General features: G+C 43.4%; 3 protein-coding genes across 5 annotated transcripts in view; 2 read left to right on the top strand and 1 right to left on the bottom strand.

The window, feature by feature from the left end:
- The window catches only part of thoc5 (THO complex 5), a 9,508-nt gene extending 7,361 nt beyond the window's left edge, over nt 1-2,147 (top strand). For both annotated transcript variants that reach the window (XM_010773913.1, XM_010773912.1), the window contains exons 13-20: nt 504-605; nt 698-794; nt 879-990; nt 1,080-1,183; nt 1,267-1,354; nt 1,451-1,566; nt 1,665-1,855; nt 1,942-2,147. In XM_010773913.1, the coding sequence (XP_010772215.1) occupies nt 504-605; nt 698-794; nt 879-990; nt 1,080-1,183; nt 1,267-1,354; nt 1,451-1,566; nt 1,665-1,855; nt 1,942-2,005 (874 nt within the window). In that variant the 3' untranslated portion in view covers nt 2,006-2,147. The remainder of the gene's footprint in view (nt 1-503; nt 606-697; nt 795-878; nt 991-1,079; nt 1,184-1,266; nt 1,355-1,450; nt 1,567-1,664; nt 1,856-1,941) is intronic.
- Nucleotides 2,148-3,459: 1,312 nt separating this feature from the next.
- On the bottom strand, nt 3,460-8,014 carry LOC104947809 (neurofilament heavy polypeptide). 2 transcript variants are annotated; one of them, XM_010773911.1, is made up of 5 exons: nt 7,235-8,014; nt 5,756-5,955; nt 5,518-5,642; nt 4,907-5,428; nt 3,460-4,876 (listed from the first exon to the last, which is right to left on the bottom strand). In XM_010773911.1, exons 1-5 carry the CDS (start codon nt 7,983-7,985, stop codon nt 4,102-4,104), a joined length of 2,373 nt encoding a protein of 790 aa, XP_010772213.1. In that variant the 5' UTR covers nt 7,986-8,014; the 3' UTR covers nt 3,460-4,101. The 2 variants fall into 2 exon arrangements, with proteins under 2 accessions (XP_010772213.1, XP_010772212.1); XM_010773910.1 differs by having other exon boundaries at nt 3,460-5,428; nt 7,235-8,013.
- Nucleotides 8,015-10,514: 2,500 nt separating this feature from the next.
- On the top strand, nt 10,515-17,199 carry fancg (FA complementation group G). Its single transcript, XM_010773948.1, has 13 exons — nt 10,515-10,655; nt 11,396-11,480; nt 11,673-11,798; nt 11,941-12,125; nt 13,197-13,335; nt 13,553-13,683; nt 13,802-13,948; nt 14,188-14,339; nt 14,447-14,513; nt 14,640-14,956; nt 15,672-15,712; nt 15,822-15,995; nt 17,081-17,199. The coding sequence occupies exons 1-13, from the start codon at nt 10,575-10,577 to the stop codon at nt 17,197-17,199; spliced, it is 1,764 nt and encodes a 587-aa protein (XP_010772250.1). The 5' UTR covers nt 10,515-10,574.
- Nucleotides 17,200-17,483: the final 284 nt, after the last annotated feature.

Here is a 17,483-nt window from a genome sequence, read left to right as displayed (position 1 = left end):
CTGGCAGGCCGCAAACAACTTCACGGCGTATACTGCCACCTGAAGTCCTGAGTAAATCGCCAGAAGCGCCGACACCTCCTCTTCTCCACCGCTCCCATGTTTTTTTTTTGTGTTGCCATAAGTTATTCTCTCTCCGTTTGTGCGCGGAGCTAATGCTAATAATGCTAATGCCAGCAAATACAATGGCGGCTTCACAAAACTTTTCCGAATTTTATGGGGCGTGGTTTGCAATTCGCCCAGCCAATCAGAAATTGGAACTTTTTTTCTCCCCAGGAAAGTACCTGCTCTCTAACAGGGACTGAAAAGGGGGGAAAAGTTCTCATGAACTAAATTCTCTTTTTGGTGTGAACGCAAAATCCCAGGAACTATCGGAACTAAAAGGGAAAAGTACGGGGAAAAGTACTCTGGTGTGAAAGTGCCTTTTGAAACACCTGAAATCCAGCTCAAAGCACCCTGCCTACCTATCTGTGTCACTGAATGTCTAATGGTGTCTTCCTCTATAGGGACCTGCTGAAATCAGACACTCTACTCAGCTGTCTCTACAGCAGCGACCAGGGCAAAGAAACGCCCAATCCAGCGAATCGCTACCAGTTTGATAAAGTCGGGTGAGGATGTGAAGTTATTAAAGGAAATTAGAAGATGTATGGAGAATCCTACCTTTTTGAATTTAAGAAAATAACTCAACATTTCCTTTCAGGATTGTTACCTTTGCTGATTATGTGGAGGAGCTGGGCCATCCCTACATGTGGGTTCAGAGTCTGGGAGGACTACATTTCCCTAAAGACTCCTCAGAGGTGTGTGTTGAAACGATCCCCGTTGTGCAGCTGTTTCTGTGTGTTACAACCTCGTCATGTTCCTCTATGCTCATGTCTCTCCAGGGTGTGAGTGTGGGCAGTTCTCTGAGTGCCAGCCACATGGAGAACACCATGAAGCTGCTGAGGGGACGGCTGCAGGCTCGCTTGGCTTTGCACAAACAGTTTGCCTCTTTAGGTACAATTCATGTTAACCATCAAAGAACAAATAGCCCTGAAGAGGAGATATGACATTTTGACTGAGTTTATTTGTGCTCCTGCCCTCAGAGCACAGCATCATCCCGGTCTCCAGTGAGTGTCAGCACCTCTTTCCTGCCAAGATCATCTCTCGTTTATCCCGCTGGACCACCATCACTCAGCAGGAGTACATGGTATACACACATCACCACATATGCATTGATATTTTAAATTACCGGTCACCTTGTCTTACTGTGATATTTCTCTTGGTCGGTAGGAGCTGCCATATACTCGTCATGTGTCTGATGCTGGGCTGGCAAAGGAGTCAGATCTGTACTTTATGTCTGTGGTGGAGAGAGGCACAGGTAACATTAACACTAATGCTAGAATTGGCCATTTCTATAACTAGATTTTTGATTTGTTTCTTATAACAATCCTGCCTTTTATCTTTCTCCTCTCAGCTCGTCTCCAGGCCGCCTTGGTGCTGAGTCCCCGTTACCCAGAAATCTCCCCCCTGTTCTCCCTCTCCCTCAGCTGGAAGGGAGAGCGCACCGGACGCACAGATGACAACCTTCGAGTATGAGCATTTGTCAATATTGATCACTTAGCTTGTTCTGTTGTTTTGCCGTCTCACTTTACGTCCAGATATTTCAGTCTCATCTTTCCTTTTTTCAGGCCATGGAGAGCGAGATCAATGTGTTCAAAAATGAACTACAGGGGCCCCGCCCGGGACACCAGCTCCTGACCAATCAGATTTCACGCCTCTGTGTCTGCCTGGATGTTTATTTGGAGACTGAAGGTCAAGATGACAGTGTGGAGGGACCACTAGAGTTTCCCAGAGAAAAGATGTGCCTGCGCACCGTCAGGTACACGGTCACAAGAAGCCATCAGCTCACAAAATGTATCTGTGTGTGAATAAACTGTATCGCTGACATGTCACTCTCTCCCTCAGGGGTCCAAATCGTCTGAAGCCATTCAAGTACAACCACCCTCAGGGCTTCTTCAGTCACCGCTAGATTTGTCCATATGATTCTCAGTGCTGTACTTTACAACTGTAACTCCTGTATGCTTACCTTTTTGTGGCTCTTAGATCCAGAAAGTATACATTTTTAAGTCATTTTACCTGCTTGGAAATAAAATCTGCGTTATTTTCTTGAATGAGCGTGTATGTGGTCTATTTAAAGCAGTGCAATCTCAATTCTCTTTTCCATCCCTCTTCCTTCCTCTCCGTGCGGCTCTATTTATAGGCGACGTCTGCACTCTCTGATTATTATGCCGTTGTGGTTCCTTGCCACAGCGAGCTGCGTCATTTCCCCAGAGATTTAATTCCAAGAAAGATGATATTTGGTATATTTTGCAGTCAGCAAAGTATAAATGAGACTTTGGACTTTTCATTTATAATCCTGCATTATTTAACTGAGAAAAAACAGGTTATTCTGGATACTGGAGCCATTTCAATCAAGGATTACTCACATGTTATGATTAGCTAGCAGCAGTCTAGAGGAGCTAAAATATCCATCCAATTCCATTAGGATGAATCCAGACAGTAATCCCTCAGATATATGGGTGTATGTAGGAGAAGACAAAGCCGCTGTTTTCATTCATGAGCATCTTCAATGGTGGTGCAATCTGCTACTCCTCCTTATATGTGAACCAAGGGAACAAAAAAAGAAATAAACGATGTTGGTTCTCATGTACTTCTATTTAGGGACACATTGTTGCATGGGAACATTTCCATTTCAACATTAAAGGGTAAAATAACTTATATTTGGATATACTCAAAATGATCCGTGTTTCATTACGTGATACAAACATTGGAGGTGAAGAAAACCAGGTTGAACAAATCTCCCTTTTAGCCGTGTGACCAATGTCAATAAATGTATCTATAAAAAAAGATGGTTGAGTTTTTCAACCCGCTGCTCTACTCATCCTAATAGATAGGCAGCTATAGACAATATCAACGTGTCAAATCTATGAATAGCTCAAATACTACTTTAATGCATAACCGGACAAATGTTGTATTGTTTTCAAATTCAAAAAGGCCTGATCCTTATTAACATTAACCGTACTCGTGATATTAAAGATATTGACTTGTGTTTATGGTCATTTTTGAACCTCAGCTTCAGTGTGTGGGCTTTCCTCTTTGCAGTGAGGAGGCAGGAGTGGAAGTAAGAGGCTAAATTGAATGTGTTTCGTGCAAGCAAGCATCATCGCTCCTAATTTATACATGAGCGTGGTCTATGGGATGTGAGGAGGAAGGGTGCGGTGTCTGCCTTGGTGGGGTACAGCAGCTCCCCCTCTCATTGTCCGCAATGCAGTGCAGTCACTGGCAGCATTTACCTTTTATTGCCTCACACCTTGTGTATGATTACTCTCTAGACACTTCTCCTTCACGAATCCTCACTTGAGGGTCAGCGTGCAATTGGCTCTGTTTTGCATGCAATGAAAAGACAATCTCCCAAACGCCTTCTGTATTTGATATCATTCTTTATTTATCTGTTTCATATTGCATATTCTCAGCAGTTAGTACATAACACATAGTCATCATTGTCCTAGCATTGCAGACCAGAGAAGTGAGACGCTGCAGTTCACCTTTCAGGAGAAGCAGCAGCAGCAGCACGGTGCACAACAAGCATAAATTCAAGTCTTTCTTACTGATGTATGTGTAAATATAATATAGACATTTGTATCTCTTTAAATATACTTGTTAATATATATATATATATAATATCTGTCAAAATCTCTCACTTGAAATTTGTTTGACATCTCAGCAATTTCCCCTCAGCGGGATTTATTTTAAATGCACTCGTTATTTAGTTTTCACATTCAGATAAAGAGTTTAGAGCATTCACTACAGTCATACATCAGAAGCTCGAGGGGAGGGGGCGGTGGGTAATGGCCATACTCAGGGTGCTGGGGGTTATTTGCTACAGAAATCACTATTGCTTATACCATAACCTGCTTTACTTTGGACATTAAGGCGTCCATCTGAACAGCTGGGAGCATCAAGCTTCTCACTCCCGCTCGTTACCCTGCCTTCCTTCACTTCTCATAGTTCTTTGGCATCTCCACTTCCTCCTCCCTTTGTGCCTTCAATCACAGCTTACCCCTTTTACTTCTTGGCTTTCTCTTCCTTGTCCTTTGCCTCGGTGCCAGAGGATTTCTCCTGCTTCCCTTCATCCTTCACTTCCTTGCTCTCATCTTTAACAGCCTCCTTTTTAGCCTCGGGCTTCTTCTCGTCTTTCTTGCTGTCGGTTTTCTCGGGTTCGGCTTTAGGTGCGGCCTTCTCTTCTGGCTTCTTCTCGTCCTTCTTGCTATCGGTTTTCTCGGGCTCTGCTTTAGATGCAGGCTTTGTCTCGGGCTCGGTCTTCTCAGATTGAGGAGCAGCGGGTTTCTCCTCCTTGGCGGGGGGAGCGCTCTCTTTAGGCTCAGACTTGGGCTTGTCCTCTGAGGGCTTGCTGGCAGCTGCAGGTTTGGAAGCGTCCTCTGCCTTGCTCTCTTTCTTAGCATCAGGCTTATCTGCCTTCTCGGGCTCTTTCTCCTTGGGCTCTTCCTTCTCGGGCTCTTTCTCCTTGGGCTCCGGCTTCTTCTCTTCCTTCTCGGGCTCTTTCTCCTTGGGCTCTTCCTTCTTCTCTTCCTTCTCGGGCTCTTTCTCCTTGGGCTCTGGCTTCTTCTCTTCCTTCACGGTCTCTTCTTTCTCCTTCTTTTCCTCCTTGACAGGCTGAGGCTTCTCCTCTTTCTTCTCTTCTGGGGTTTCTTTAGTGGCGGCGGGCTCGGCCTTCTCTTTTTCTGGGGACTTCAGTTCAGGGGTTGAGGGACGAGGAGACTTGGATTCAGGGGTTGAGGGACGAGGAGACTTGGATTCAGGGGTTGAGGGACGAGGAGACTTGGATTCAGGGGTTGAGGGACGAGGAGACTTGGATTCAGGGGATTTGGACTCAGGGGACTTTGACTCTGCTCCTGCGGGGGATTTCACTGCAGGGGACTTAGCCGGGGATTTGGGTGCTGGTGATTTGGATACTGGAGATTTAGGCTGAGGAGATCCCTTCTTGTCTGGAGATGTTGACTTATCTTCTTCCTCATCTGCCTCGTCTTCCTCTCCCTTCCCTTCTTCTTCCTTATCTTCCTCCTTGTCTTCTTCTCCCTCTCCTTCCTCGTCCTTATCTTCTCCCTCTCCTTCTTCCTCATCTTCTTTGGTTTCCTCATCTTTTTCTTCCTCTTCTCCCTCTCCTTCCTCTTTCTCTTCTCCCTCATCTTCATCCTCATCTGCCTCCTCTGTGACCTCCGTCACCTGGGTCTCATCGGTCTGTTCCTCCACGATGACTGTATCTGAGATGTCCTCTGCTTTCATCTTCAAGTGGGAAGAGATTCTGCTCTCGAGGTAAGAGTAGGGACTTGCTCCTGAAACAAAGCGATTCTCCTCTCCCTCCAGTAACTTCCTGTTTAAAAGACAACAACACGTAGTCAGGGAAAAGGTAAATAATTAAAGAATCAATTTAATGATGTGTGGTTTGAAATCGTGACCAACCTATAAGCAGCAATCTCAATATCTAGAGCCATCTTCACATTCAGCAGCTCCTGGTAGTCCTTCAGCTGGCTGGCCATCTCCCATTTAGTGGTTTTCAGCTCGTTGTCCAGGTGATTAATGGTCACCTGCAAAAAGAAAACAAATCAAATATGATGCAGATGTTATAAAAGGAAATGTGCAATGCATGTGGGTTTCCCTTTTTGGGGATAAATTAGATGTGTGTGTGTGGATGTCATGCCTGTAGGGAGTTGAGGTCATCGTGGTGTCTGTCTTCACACTCCATACGCTGCCTCTCCAGGGAGTCCTTGGTTCCCCGAAGAGTCTCCAGCTCGATGGTGCGGCTCTGGAGCTGACGGCGGTACTCTCCAATCTCTTCCTGGCTTCCACGAATTGCATCATGGTTGGTGCGAGCAGCGTCAGACAGACGGTTCATGCGCACTGCAGAGATTGAACACAATTCAGAAATCACATTTGCTGTGTCATTCCATTGGTGCAAACACAGTATAAAGTGATCTGCTGGAGTTTAGAGAAATTCTGAATTATTCATAGTTTTGTCTTTTTTTGTTAATCTTGGTCCTGAGACATTTGACCCGTCCTCGGGGAGTTTCTACTGAGTAACCTTGGCAGTTTCCATCTGTCAGTCAGTCTGACTCAGCTCCCTCCCTCCTCCAAGCATGAAAGAGCCACAGTGCTGCAGTCAGCCGGACCTCACAGGGAAGGTCACTCTGTTTACACCTTTCAATTGTTCTATCACGTCAGCTTGTAGATGTGCAGCAAGGGTGGATCTATAAATTATTCTGTGGCATGCAGTTAAGAGAAAACCTTCATGGCCTGTAAAGCTGTCGACTGTCTATTTGCACAGTATACAACAAAAGGTCAGAAATGCTGTGTGGACCTGATGCTACATTTCCTTGCAGTATAAATGTCTCTTCATCTATCATCTCTCCATCATATCTAAATACTAGCTTACTTCCATGTCTTTGGAGAGCTCCAGTCACGACATCGTAAAGGATGACGAGAGTGATGGAGCAGTATTCTTTGTGTTCTCCTACCACAAACAGTGACCTTGAAGTGGCTATTCTATTTGTAGAGGTTCAGGCTGAGAGAAACACACAGTGCAGATGGGGGGAAGCAACAGCACACCCACTGTTACCCACTGTGAGAGTGCAAATGAATCATAGTCTCCTCTCTTTGTGCCATCTCTCTCCTGCAGTGCCTGCCTTAAGTAAAAAGTATCACTCTGCGGCAGCGATGCACCCATAGAGGATAACCATTCAAACTGCAAGTCATATTATTACCAGGGTTACATTTCTGCCTTTTACATTCAGGATATCTGACTTGATTCTCTTATTAAACCTCTCCATTTAGTGGAAAGTTTGCAATCTGGGAATTTGGTTTAGTCTAACGGTTATCAAGGCAGGACCCGTTTGCTTCATAGTTTTACTGTTGATATGTTAATATTTAAACAAAGTAGTAATCCGTGCAAATCTGATGTCTGCACTATACTGCAAGCTCCTGCGCATCCCTTTAAATGACCTTACGCATAGAGCTACAATGTCGCTTCTAACTATAATCAAACGCTAAAGTAACTGACTCTTCAGCACCGGCAGAGAAAAACACTATGATTCGCATTTAAAGCTCACGTAATAGTTTTCTCTTCTTTAGTTAAAAAACTAAACTAAAACTTTTTTTGACTTTCCCTTTTCACTCTACTCACCTTTAAACCATTCTTCGGCTTGTGTTGAGCTCTTGGATGCATGGACGTCCAGCTGCGCGCGGATCTCTCGCAGTGCGCCCGTCACGTCACTCTTCATCGTGTCCCGCATGTCAAAGCTCACCTGTGCACCGTGAATCTGCTCGAGAAGCTCCGCCACTTCTTCCTCGTGGTTCTTCTTCAGGAAAACGCCCTCCTCTTCCAGGGCGCGAAGCTTCTTGTCCAGCTCCGTACGCGTCAAGCGGCACTCTTCCACATACTTTTTCATGGTGCGCGCGGCAGCATCCATCTCCTCCCGGTTTCGTGCCTCTTCGTCGAGCCGGGCCTGCAGGTGCTGGATGTCTTCATCCAGGTGGTCGTGCTCCAGGGCAGCGCGGGCTTTCTCCCCGGTCAGCTGCTGCAGGAGACCCCTAAGGTCGACCAGCTCTCTCTCGTAATGCTCTCCAACCGAGCTGCGCCCAGCCTGGTTCTGTCGCAGAGCTTCGGCTTCTGCCTCCAAGTTGCGGTTGTGCATTTCCAGGTTGCGCACCTTGTCGATGTAGCCGGCGAATCTGTCATTGAGAGTCTGCAGGATCTCCTTCTCGTTACTGCGAGTCATGTCTCCGCCGAAGTTGTCCTGGCTGTCTGCGGAGGGCGGCTGGCTGTAGGTGAGGCGGCGGCGCTGGGAGTGGAAGCCGCTGGAGGACCCGGAGGAAGGCCGAGCCTTGCGGTACGAGGACAGGCCGTAGAGGTGGTGCTCTGCTGTGAAACTCATCTTGGCTGGATGAGATGTGACTGCAGAGGAGCGAGAGCGCTGCGCTTTTATAGGAGGGAGGGAAAACTCTCAAGTCAGCACCAGGACACACACTCTGTTTAAAGAGATATCTGTTCCCCAGAAAAGTAATGGCTGCGCAGGAAAATATTTACCCGCATCAGTGTAGCACCTTGTTGATGAGTTTTATTATTTAAGGTATTAACGAGGTGTAATTTATCAAAGCAACACATATAAATACTGATTTAAAGGGATGTAAAATGTGTTCAAGCTTCTCTCATCATTGTACACCTAAAGCTTGAGTGCGTAAAAATACATGGGGGGGGAAATGAAGCATTTGTGATAAATATTAACTAATATATTTGGATTTGGGTGATTTTTATATCTATAAACAAGTCTACTTTTGCAAGCTTTTTATACATTTTAATACATTTATATTCCTGGGCCGAAGTATGTGTGAAGTGATAGTGTGAGTGTGCAGTGTGTTCTGCTGATGCTCCAGCTGTAGTGCTGCAGTGTGAGTTTGCAGATCCACGCCACCCCCCTGGGACTGCTGGGCCATTGACAGAAACACACACACACACACACACACACACACACACACACACACACACACACACACACACACACACACACAAAGGTTTATTCCCCCCTTTAGTTGCTTCTTTCTGTTTCTAAAAATGAAATCATCTCCAGTTGTGCAGATGTGTTTGCAGACCAAACATGCAGCCTTGTATAAGAATCCAAGCATTGTAGTTCATGCACACCACACACTGAGCTACAGTGATACAGCACTAACACACACACACACACACACACACACACACACACACACACACACACACACACACACACACACACACACTTTGCTGAAGGGAAGTCTGCTCTCAGAAAAGGACCAGTTCTGAGGGGCACGTATAGAACTTATTGATTACTCAAACTGAGGGTGAGTGAGTTTAGACTGCATGCATTCAAGAAGCAGGGATAACTGTGAGCCTTTCCCTTGAGATGTATGTTTATTAATAGACGGTTCAGCACACACTAATTTATCTGTATCAGCATTTTCTTCGTCCCGGAACATGTGTGTTTGTCAGCCCAATGACACCCAGGGGACTGTGTGACACAAAAGGCTTGTCCTCCAGCAACCTTGTCTGTTTAAGGTCCTGTAATCTTATCAAAGTTGAACACCAGTTAATCACCCTTTTTCTTAAACCTATTCAAATGCGTTCTATAAAACGTGTGGTTTTCTTATTTGTGAAACACACACTCAGAGTGTTTTGCATAACATGTCACATGTTTACGGTGGCTGAGGGTCATCCAGGACAGAAATAACATGCAGCCCCTCCCTAGCTTCATGTTTTAAAGATGAGGATAATGGAGCAGAGTAGGCAGAATTCAGTTGTGGTGTTATAAGGATCTCTTCTCCACGATAGCTCATGTTGCCCCTTATTCATTATTATTTAAATTAACTGTTAGCGGCTAAATTCTACATTTTTTGTAATCATTCTGTGTTAGAACATATCGGCTTTAATTGGATGTTTTAGTACCAGTGATGGTCAGTGGTATAACTCATAATAATGACCAAGGTGTTTGGGTGCTGTTAAATCCAGCAGAACAGGCAGATTTTGGCTTCCTCTCAAATGAAACACAATCTGCACTTCACTGCTGCCAGGGGTGGATTTGTCGCAGTTACATTATTTTTCAAACCTTTCTCGTGAAAGTTTGAATTCCTGCCATGTGAATGACATTGTCAGAGGGACAGCATCCAATGAGATGGGAGGCTTCAGCCATTTGATGACCTTGCACTTTAATGGGTGGAAAGAAATGGAAAAACGCCACGAGAGAAGTGAAACCCTAGGAGGACATAATGTGTCGAATCAGACATAAAGTCATCTTTTGTGTTTGTGTGTGCATGCCTGTGCATCTGCAAGTCTTTGAGTGTGAAGCAGTGGATGTTTTTCCATGATGATATATTTAGAGTTTTCTGTGATTTGAGACAATGAAAGAAGGGAATAGCTGGAAGATTGTAATGAAGCTATGGAGGTTGCAGACAACAGGGAACAAGATGATGCACTGATGGAGGGATGATAGATGGGTGATGGGAGTGGAAATGGGTGAGAAAAGAGGGAGTCACCTTGGTAATGACAAATAGAAAAATGGCCATCCTGGCAGGCTCAAGTATGACTCAGCACCAATACAATTACGGCCTTGGCTTATGTTCACTTGCCTTAAACCTGTTGTGTGAATACTCTCCTGAATATATAAAAGATGTGCAATCATGTCTATATCTGTTTGCTTATTTTGTTGATTATAGAGCTAATAAACACACATAAACAGCAGAAACACTTCAAGTTGATGGCTGTAAAAAAACAAATCCTTAAATTGAAGTTTCTAGAACACAAGTGTTGTTGGCGCTGCAGCAACACCACCTGCTGGACAGTTAGCATACCGCAGGTGTAGTTTCCTGCTTTGTCCACAGGGGGCAGCACAGCGCCAATGTTAAAAACAAAACTTCCTGTTTCAGCTCCCTTTCCACAAACGAGGGAAAGTTTAAACAAAACACGTCTAACTTTTACACAAAACAGCGATGTAATGTCTATTAAAACGTTTCAACCTCTTCCTTTGTTAGAGAGATGGGTCCAGGAAAACAACGAGTTAGTAAACAAATGGAAGGTAGGAAGTTTAAGTGTCTCGTCTCTTAACGCTAGCATCAACAACTCTTTTAAATACTGTAACCTTAATTTAGCGTTATATACTCTCTATGATTGAGAATAGAATCAAGAGCATTAAAACAGTATTTTAGTTTTACTAACATTAAACGTAAACTTCGCTATATAATAACAAACTGCCTAGTACTATCATATATTTCTGAAAGATATGATATGATAGTTGAAATATGAAAGTTGAATTGCATGTGTTATGTATTGATGATTAAAACCAGAGGCTTTGAGTCGATGAATGTAGTAAATATGGCAGTACAATAATAATGTCCTGCATTTAAAATTGAACTCAAAGTCTGTAGTATTGACAGAAAAATATATTTCTTATATCAAAAGGGAAATTAGTCATTATCCAGAATGGCTCTTCGTTAATTTTATATTGCTTTACATAACATTATTATAATTACATAATATTAACATTTTACAAGGTAATTGTATTGCTGTAGCTGGATGAGTTGAAGACCGATGCAAATACTGTTGGGTTTTGTAATCATTATAAACTGATAATGTGTTTTGTATTGAGTCTTTTTGGAGCGATCATTTAAAACTAGATCTAATATATGTTGTAATTCATTCCCTTAAATATGCCCATATTAATGTGTAGTACAATAGCAATCTACAGTAGCATAACATCTTAATACTCTCAGTATGATAGTAAAGTTACAACGTTTTCTGTGCTATGTATTATTTCAGGAGCAAGTAGGAGGAGGAGACCAGAGCCAGACCCATCTGAGATGCTGTTCCTCTGAGTTTCACAAACTTTTAAGGAAAATCCAAGGTGATCCAAGTCCTTCATTATGGTGACATGCATGTTTGAATGTATCTAAAATCCATTGTAGGGTAGTGGGAATCACCACCTCTTAGGTCAGAAACCCATCTGGGTCTCATTTGTTGATGCAGAGAGCTCAGCTGTTACCTTTTAAGCTTCCTCTGTCTCACTCTTTGTATGTCCCTGTGTCCCTTTCTGCAGGTATCCCTCCTCTTGCAGATCACACACAGTTGGAGCTGACAGTGGTGTACAATGCTTGTGTTTTCTTCACTGCTCAGTCTCAGTTCTCAGAAGCTGAGCTGCTCCTCAAACAATTCACAGAGAGAGGTAGGTTCAACTGTTAAATGACAAAACGAGACATGAAGACGAAACTGGAACTCGTGCCATACACAAGGGCCATTCAGTTGTATTATTGTTTTGAAAAATAGCTCAGCTCTGACTTTTAACAGCCTGCTATTGTTTTTTGCAGTTCTACAAGTACACAGTTCTTCTACAGAAGATGACCCTGCTGCCTCGGACCCTCATTTGCTTTGGAGAACAGTTCTTAAATCAGTGGGAAACACCGCTTTGGCTCCCTGTGTACTGCGCCTTCTCTGTCTGCAGTGGGCAATATGGCTGTCTACCTGCCAGCTGAAAACTATACAGGAATTTCAGGTAAGATCCTGTTCTTAGGCTGTGTTCCTCCTCACATGTGTGTTGTGGTTAAAGGGACTCTGCTTAACCTCCCTTCAGTACAGTTTAGTGTAGACCAGTGGTTCTCAACTGGTCAGGCCCCGGGACCCACTTTTTCCTTTGTCAATAAATCGTGACCCGAAATTTGAACAACTCAAATCTATTCAACAAAAAATCTTGCTGTAATATACGCTTTTCAGCATACAAGATTAATGAAAGTGATGTACAGTGCATATAACCCTTCACAGAACTAAAGTATGCTTTTAAATAAGGTTGAATGAGATGATGGAATCAAAGCTGAACTGTATAACATAAAAAGGCACACATGCTGAAAACCCAACCCCAGCACGGGGGTCTGGGGGGGATTCTCCCCCAGGAGATTTTTTGAAATACTAACATATAAACTACGCATTCTGGTACAATCTTGATTCTGATTGGCCAGAAGGCACGAAAAAACATCAGCAAAGATGTTTGATTGAGAAAATGATCACGACATGACAGAAGTTTTCAAAACCGTTTATGGTCTCCGGTACTTCCAGTATAACGCCTACTGCATACACAGCGTTAGAAAATCGGCCTTCAAAATAAAAGTTTGACTTTTTTCAACTTTTTTTTTTCTTCACTCTCACATCTGCGACCCACTCGAAATGGGTCCGCGACCCACCAGTTAAGAACCACTGGTGTAGACCAAACCACTCCACCAAAGTCCTCATAAAACAACACCTCCAAGTAATTTCCAAGTAAACCCCACCATGTTTTACTCGACCATGATAGCAAACCATTCAGCTTTTTCAATTCACTCCTGAAATGATACTCATGAATATTCCGATAATGTAAATTCTTCAAGATCAACTTATTGCGAGTGTTTTTTATTGTGATATGCCATAACACGTGCCACAACCCAACTATGTACACACACACAAAAACAGACACAGAAATCAAGTATATGATAATTATATTCTTCATAATATATATTTGCTGGCATGCTTACGTGTCCAGTCCCCAACTTTGTGGCATCCAGTTAAGCTATACTGTATTTTTCCTGTTACACAGAATGAGTTGATGTCTGTGTTTGAAAGACTGTCTACTGAAGTTTTGGATAAGGGGAGGAAGTCCTCTGACGATCCTCTACTGGTGATGGACCCAAGGAAGCTGGTTGAATTATTGCAGATCTGCACTTACATTGCCCAAGGTCAGCAACATTCTTATTTTTAGTTAATGCATATTTGAAGAGAAGATACAATTGGCTAAACATTGTATGAAGCATATAGGTAATACTTTTGCATGGAGGCCAATGAAGGACAACATGATTATAATTCAGTAGTAGTATAGGGAAGGTCTGTCTCCTTCTCTTGGAGGAATTGAGTAACTAATCATATGTTTTGCTGTCCTCTGTGTGTCTTCTTAAGGTTCAGAAAGCTTGAGTGAAGGTCAGAGTTCAGAAGCGCTGTCTGCTCTCCACACAGCTTCCTCTCTGCCTGCCCCCAGGACTCTAATAGCATACACACACCTCCTCTCAGGATCCTGCCTCGCCCATATGGTACACATGCAAACGTTGACTACTCAAACAGTACTAAAAAAATAAAATGAGCATATATTTTACAGTTTTTAGAGTGCATGCAGTGAGAGTGTGTGTGTGTGTTTGCATTCGTCTCCAGGGCCGGCCTCACATGGCCTTGCAGTGTTACATGAAAGCCCTGGAAACAGATCGCCGGTGTGTGTGTGCTCTGTACCGGAGCATGCTCATTTATAGGCAGCTTGGCAACACACAGGCCGAGATACAAGCTCTGCGTTTGCTGCAATCAGTGAGTAGCACACATCATCAGTACATACAGGGAAAGCAACAAAGAAAGAAGTGTCAAATGCCTGTGAAATAAGTCTAAGAGTTTGCCTTGTAGTTGTAGAGACACTAATGTTGTTAAAAACATAGTCTCTGCCTTTGTTGGAGTAGAATAGTTAACAAAAATGTACTTTGGCTCACTGACATATATTCATGTAAATGTAGGCCTGCATAGTGAAACATGAAGCCTCTCTTGTCCCACAGACCCTGATGTTGCCCTCCGCCACAGAGCCCCCTACTGATCTCCTCTCCCCGTCCTTACTGCTGCGCAGCCAATCACTGAGCAGCATGCTCTCAGTCCCCTCTGCTCTCTCTATCCTTCACAATCTGGCCCTGAAGTGTGTGCTCCATGGGAGGTATGAAGACAGGCGCTGTCTTTTGTTGGCATCTTACTTAAACAACAGTAAGATGAAGATGAGAGTAGTGCACATTATGATTTTTGATATTGGTGTTTTTTCCACAGGGTGTCAGAGGGTGTTGAATATTATTTAGATCTGCTGGCTGCTCTTCAATCAGAAGATCAACATGGAGTAAGTATGAACGACACATAGCATACTTGTTGAGCAGTAGATATATTTAAAAAGCACAGAGCACATTACCTATATACTTTCCTATCTCATTAATACCCATCTGTTGGCTGTATGTCTCTTCCTCAGATGCATGCTGGGAGCCCTCCCCTCCCCAGGTTGCCTGAGCTCTACCTGCAGGCCGGCGCTGCCTTGCTCATGGCCCAACGCCCCGCTGATTGTGTTGCGCTGTGCGATGAAGTCATCACTACAACACTGGAGCTGCTGCCTGAGAGAGTGGTGTTGGAAGAGCCGGATGAGGAGTGTGAGGCTGGGAGCAGGGCTCTGAGCGGGGGGGGTGAAGATAGGGTGGGAATGCTGCTCTGGACGGCGGCTGCCTACCTCCTCCAGGGTCACTGCAACACTCACCTGAAGGATTGGAAACAAGCTGTGACTCACTACGCAAGGCCCGTACAATTGCCTTTATTTCTGCCTACAGCTTTCGAGATTAAAAACAAAAATGTAAGATTGTAAATCATTGAAAGGCAAGTGGTAGTGGTGGTCTAATGGATAGTGAAGTGGGCTGAAGATCGGAAGGTTGTGAGTTCAAATCCCGCCTGGAACACCACCACTAGTGTGCCCTTGAGTAAGGCACTTAAGTTTCTCCAGGGAGAATGTCCCTGTGATCGGTAATTGTAAGTGGCTTTGGATAAAAGCGTCAGCTAAATGAAATGTAATGTAAAAGTGTATTTGTATTGCACCTTTCAACACAAGGCAATCAAACTGCTTTACAAAAATGAAAAACATTAAGAGCATTAAGAAATAGTGCAGCGGAAACACATTCTCATTCAAAAGCAAAGAGAATAAAATAAACATAAAACAAGCTAATATAGAATTACACAGGAATATATGAATACAAGTTACAGTGCAGTGTAAGATGTGAATAGTTCAGTTAAAAGCAGCGGCAAAAAGTCTTCAGTCTGGATTTAAAAGTAGTCAGAGTTGCAGCAGACCTGCAGGTTTCTGATAGTTTGTTCCAGATATTTGGATAGCACGGCTTCTCCGTGTTTAGTTCTGACTCTGGGGACAGAAAGCTGACCCGTGCCAGGACACCTGAGAGTTTTTAATGTAGCAGGAGATGAGAGATGTATTACTGATTTGAAATGTACTCTGCATTTACAGGTGTTTCAACCTGCTGGTGAAGGTGCGCTTCAAGAAAAAAGGTGGGAATGATTTGTGTTATTTTTTGACAGTTTGGAGAGTAATTGCCTTGTTTTAACACCTTACTGCTACAACTGCATTTAATTCTGTTGCTTTTTTGTTCAATTATAGGCTTCCAACCGCAGATTCCCAGTGCAGATATGGTTGGAAAGCAGGGAACCGACCTGTGTGTCCTCCAGAGGTTGAAGGGGCTTTCACTGGCTTGTAGAGGCATCAGCTTCACCCAAACAGACCAACTGAGAGAGGCACTGAGGGACCTACAGCTCAGCCTGCAGGCGTTCCCAGGTACACTTACCACAGCTGTAACTTAATGATATAGACCGCAGAGCTTGGAGCTATTTTGGACACAAGATGTATGCCTTCGCACGGGTGAAAGGCAATTCAAGGTCAGCCATATAATTCAAACTGTATTTGTCTGTAAGATATCTAAACAACATACAAGGATCATTTATTGTAATAAACAATGAAATGCAATTGTAGTCCCACTTTTTACATAAGAACACCAAGAGAAACAGAACTCTATTTTTCTGTTGGATTGTGTTGAGGATGAGGACTGGAGTCAGTTCATGGTCAGACAAAAAAAAAAGAGACAAAAAACATCAAAAGCATCCAGTAATGAGTGCAAAAGACACACATTATAAAATGACATTCAAATACAATCATAACAGTTATTGAAGCGGCAAAAGATTAGAAATAAGAGAATAGATATTAAAAACAGGCTATACATGAGCCTTAATCTGTTCACCTTCTCTACCAAAGCTCCAGGGATGTAGCCAGGCATGTGCACCTCTTTTTTTATTTTAAATCAACGATCAGTTCCTTGATTTTTTGAAATTGAGATGTAAGTTGTTTTCTGAGCACCACTCTACCTGGGTGGTGGTCCAATATACCTTATTAGGGTTACCCTACTAATACTCAAACCCAGGGTGTTAAATCTGTTTCAAGGGGAATATTGTTTTTAATGCACACAATATGTAACAAGTTTTTTTTTTTTTTTACTACTGCCGATTTTATTCCATATTGTATTCCTTTTTATTCCATTACATTGCAATGTAAATACTGTTATATATTTTACTATCTTTTTTATTATTTTAAATATTTTTCTAGTTTTCTATGTGTGTTTTTCATTCTTGTTTTACTTTTATGTATGCACCACGACACCAAGTCAAATTCCTTGTACGTGTAAACCTACCTGGTAATAAACCTGTTTCTGATTCTGATTTTAAAATCAACGAACAGCATTCTGATTGAGTATTGTTTTTTCCCAGATGTTTGAAGTCTGAGTAGAGGGCAATACAATCACAGTTCTGTATTTGGTCTGTGTGGTCTTTTTCAATAAACTCTAATGTGTGTCTGATGTGCTGCCTCAGAGTGTGCCACTGCAGGCCTGTGGTGTGGAGAGGTGCTGTGGAGGCTGGGCAGGAGACGGGAAGCAGCGGCTTGTTGGGAAAACACTTGGAGTTTCACCTCACAGTCCTCAGAAGAGTAAGACACTGTCATATTAAATATTGCACACTTAAAGGTGGGGTATGTAATTTTGGAGAAACCAGCTCGAGTGCGCTAGAATTTGAAAGTACGCAGCCGAAAAAAATCAGACTTCCTTACAGAGCCCCTCCTCCAACACACACAAACGCACACATGACCAATGAGGGCACGAGATAAGTTTGTGCACAGATGGAAAGCTGACAGGCAGGTAGGCCATCCAGTTATTTTAGCCGGGCCGGCTCAGATGATTGGTCGTGCTTTTTACAGCGCCACGGCTTCCACAGATGA

This window comes from Notothenia coriiceps, unplaced genomic scaffold (assembly GCF_000735185.1).
Source record: "Notothenia coriiceps isolate Sejong01 unplaced genomic scaffold, NC01 NC01_scaffold00013172, whole genome shotgun sequence".
Classification (NCBI taxonomy): Eukaryota; Metazoa; Chordata; class Actinopteri; order Perciformes; family Nototheniidae; genus Notothenia; species Notothenia coriiceps.
Note: the sequence above shows the minus strand (reverse complement) of the source record. Positions and strands in the feature narration are given on the sequence as shown.

Excerpts from the sequence above, each read along its gene's own strand:
- LOC104947809 (XM_010773910.1), bottom strand. The coding sequence starts at position 7,985 with ATGAGTTTCACAGCAGAGCACCACCTCTACGGCCTGTCCTCGTACCGC. Across the intron at positions 5,643-5,755 it reads ATGACCTCAACTCCCTACAG|GTGACCATTAATCACCTGGA; the intron begins GCATGACATCCA and ends TTCTTTTTGCAG. Across the intron at positions 5,429-5,517 it reads ATTGAGATTGCTGCTTATAG|GAAGTTACTGGAGGGAGAGG; the intron begins GTTGGTCACGAT and ends TCTTTTAAACAG.
- fancg (XM_010773948.1), top strand. The coding sequence starts at position 10,575 with ATGTCTATTAAAACGTTTCAACCTCTTCCTTTGTTAGAGAGATGGGTC. Across the intron at positions 13,336-13,552 it reads CTGCACTTACATTGCCCAAG|GTTCAGAAAGCTTGAGTGAA; the intron begins GTCAGCAACATT and ends TGTCTTCTTAAG. Across the intron at positions 15,996-17,080 it reads CAGCCTGCAGGCGTTCCCAG|AGTGTGCCACTGCAGGCCTG; the intron begins GTACACTTACCA and ends GTGCTGCCTCAG.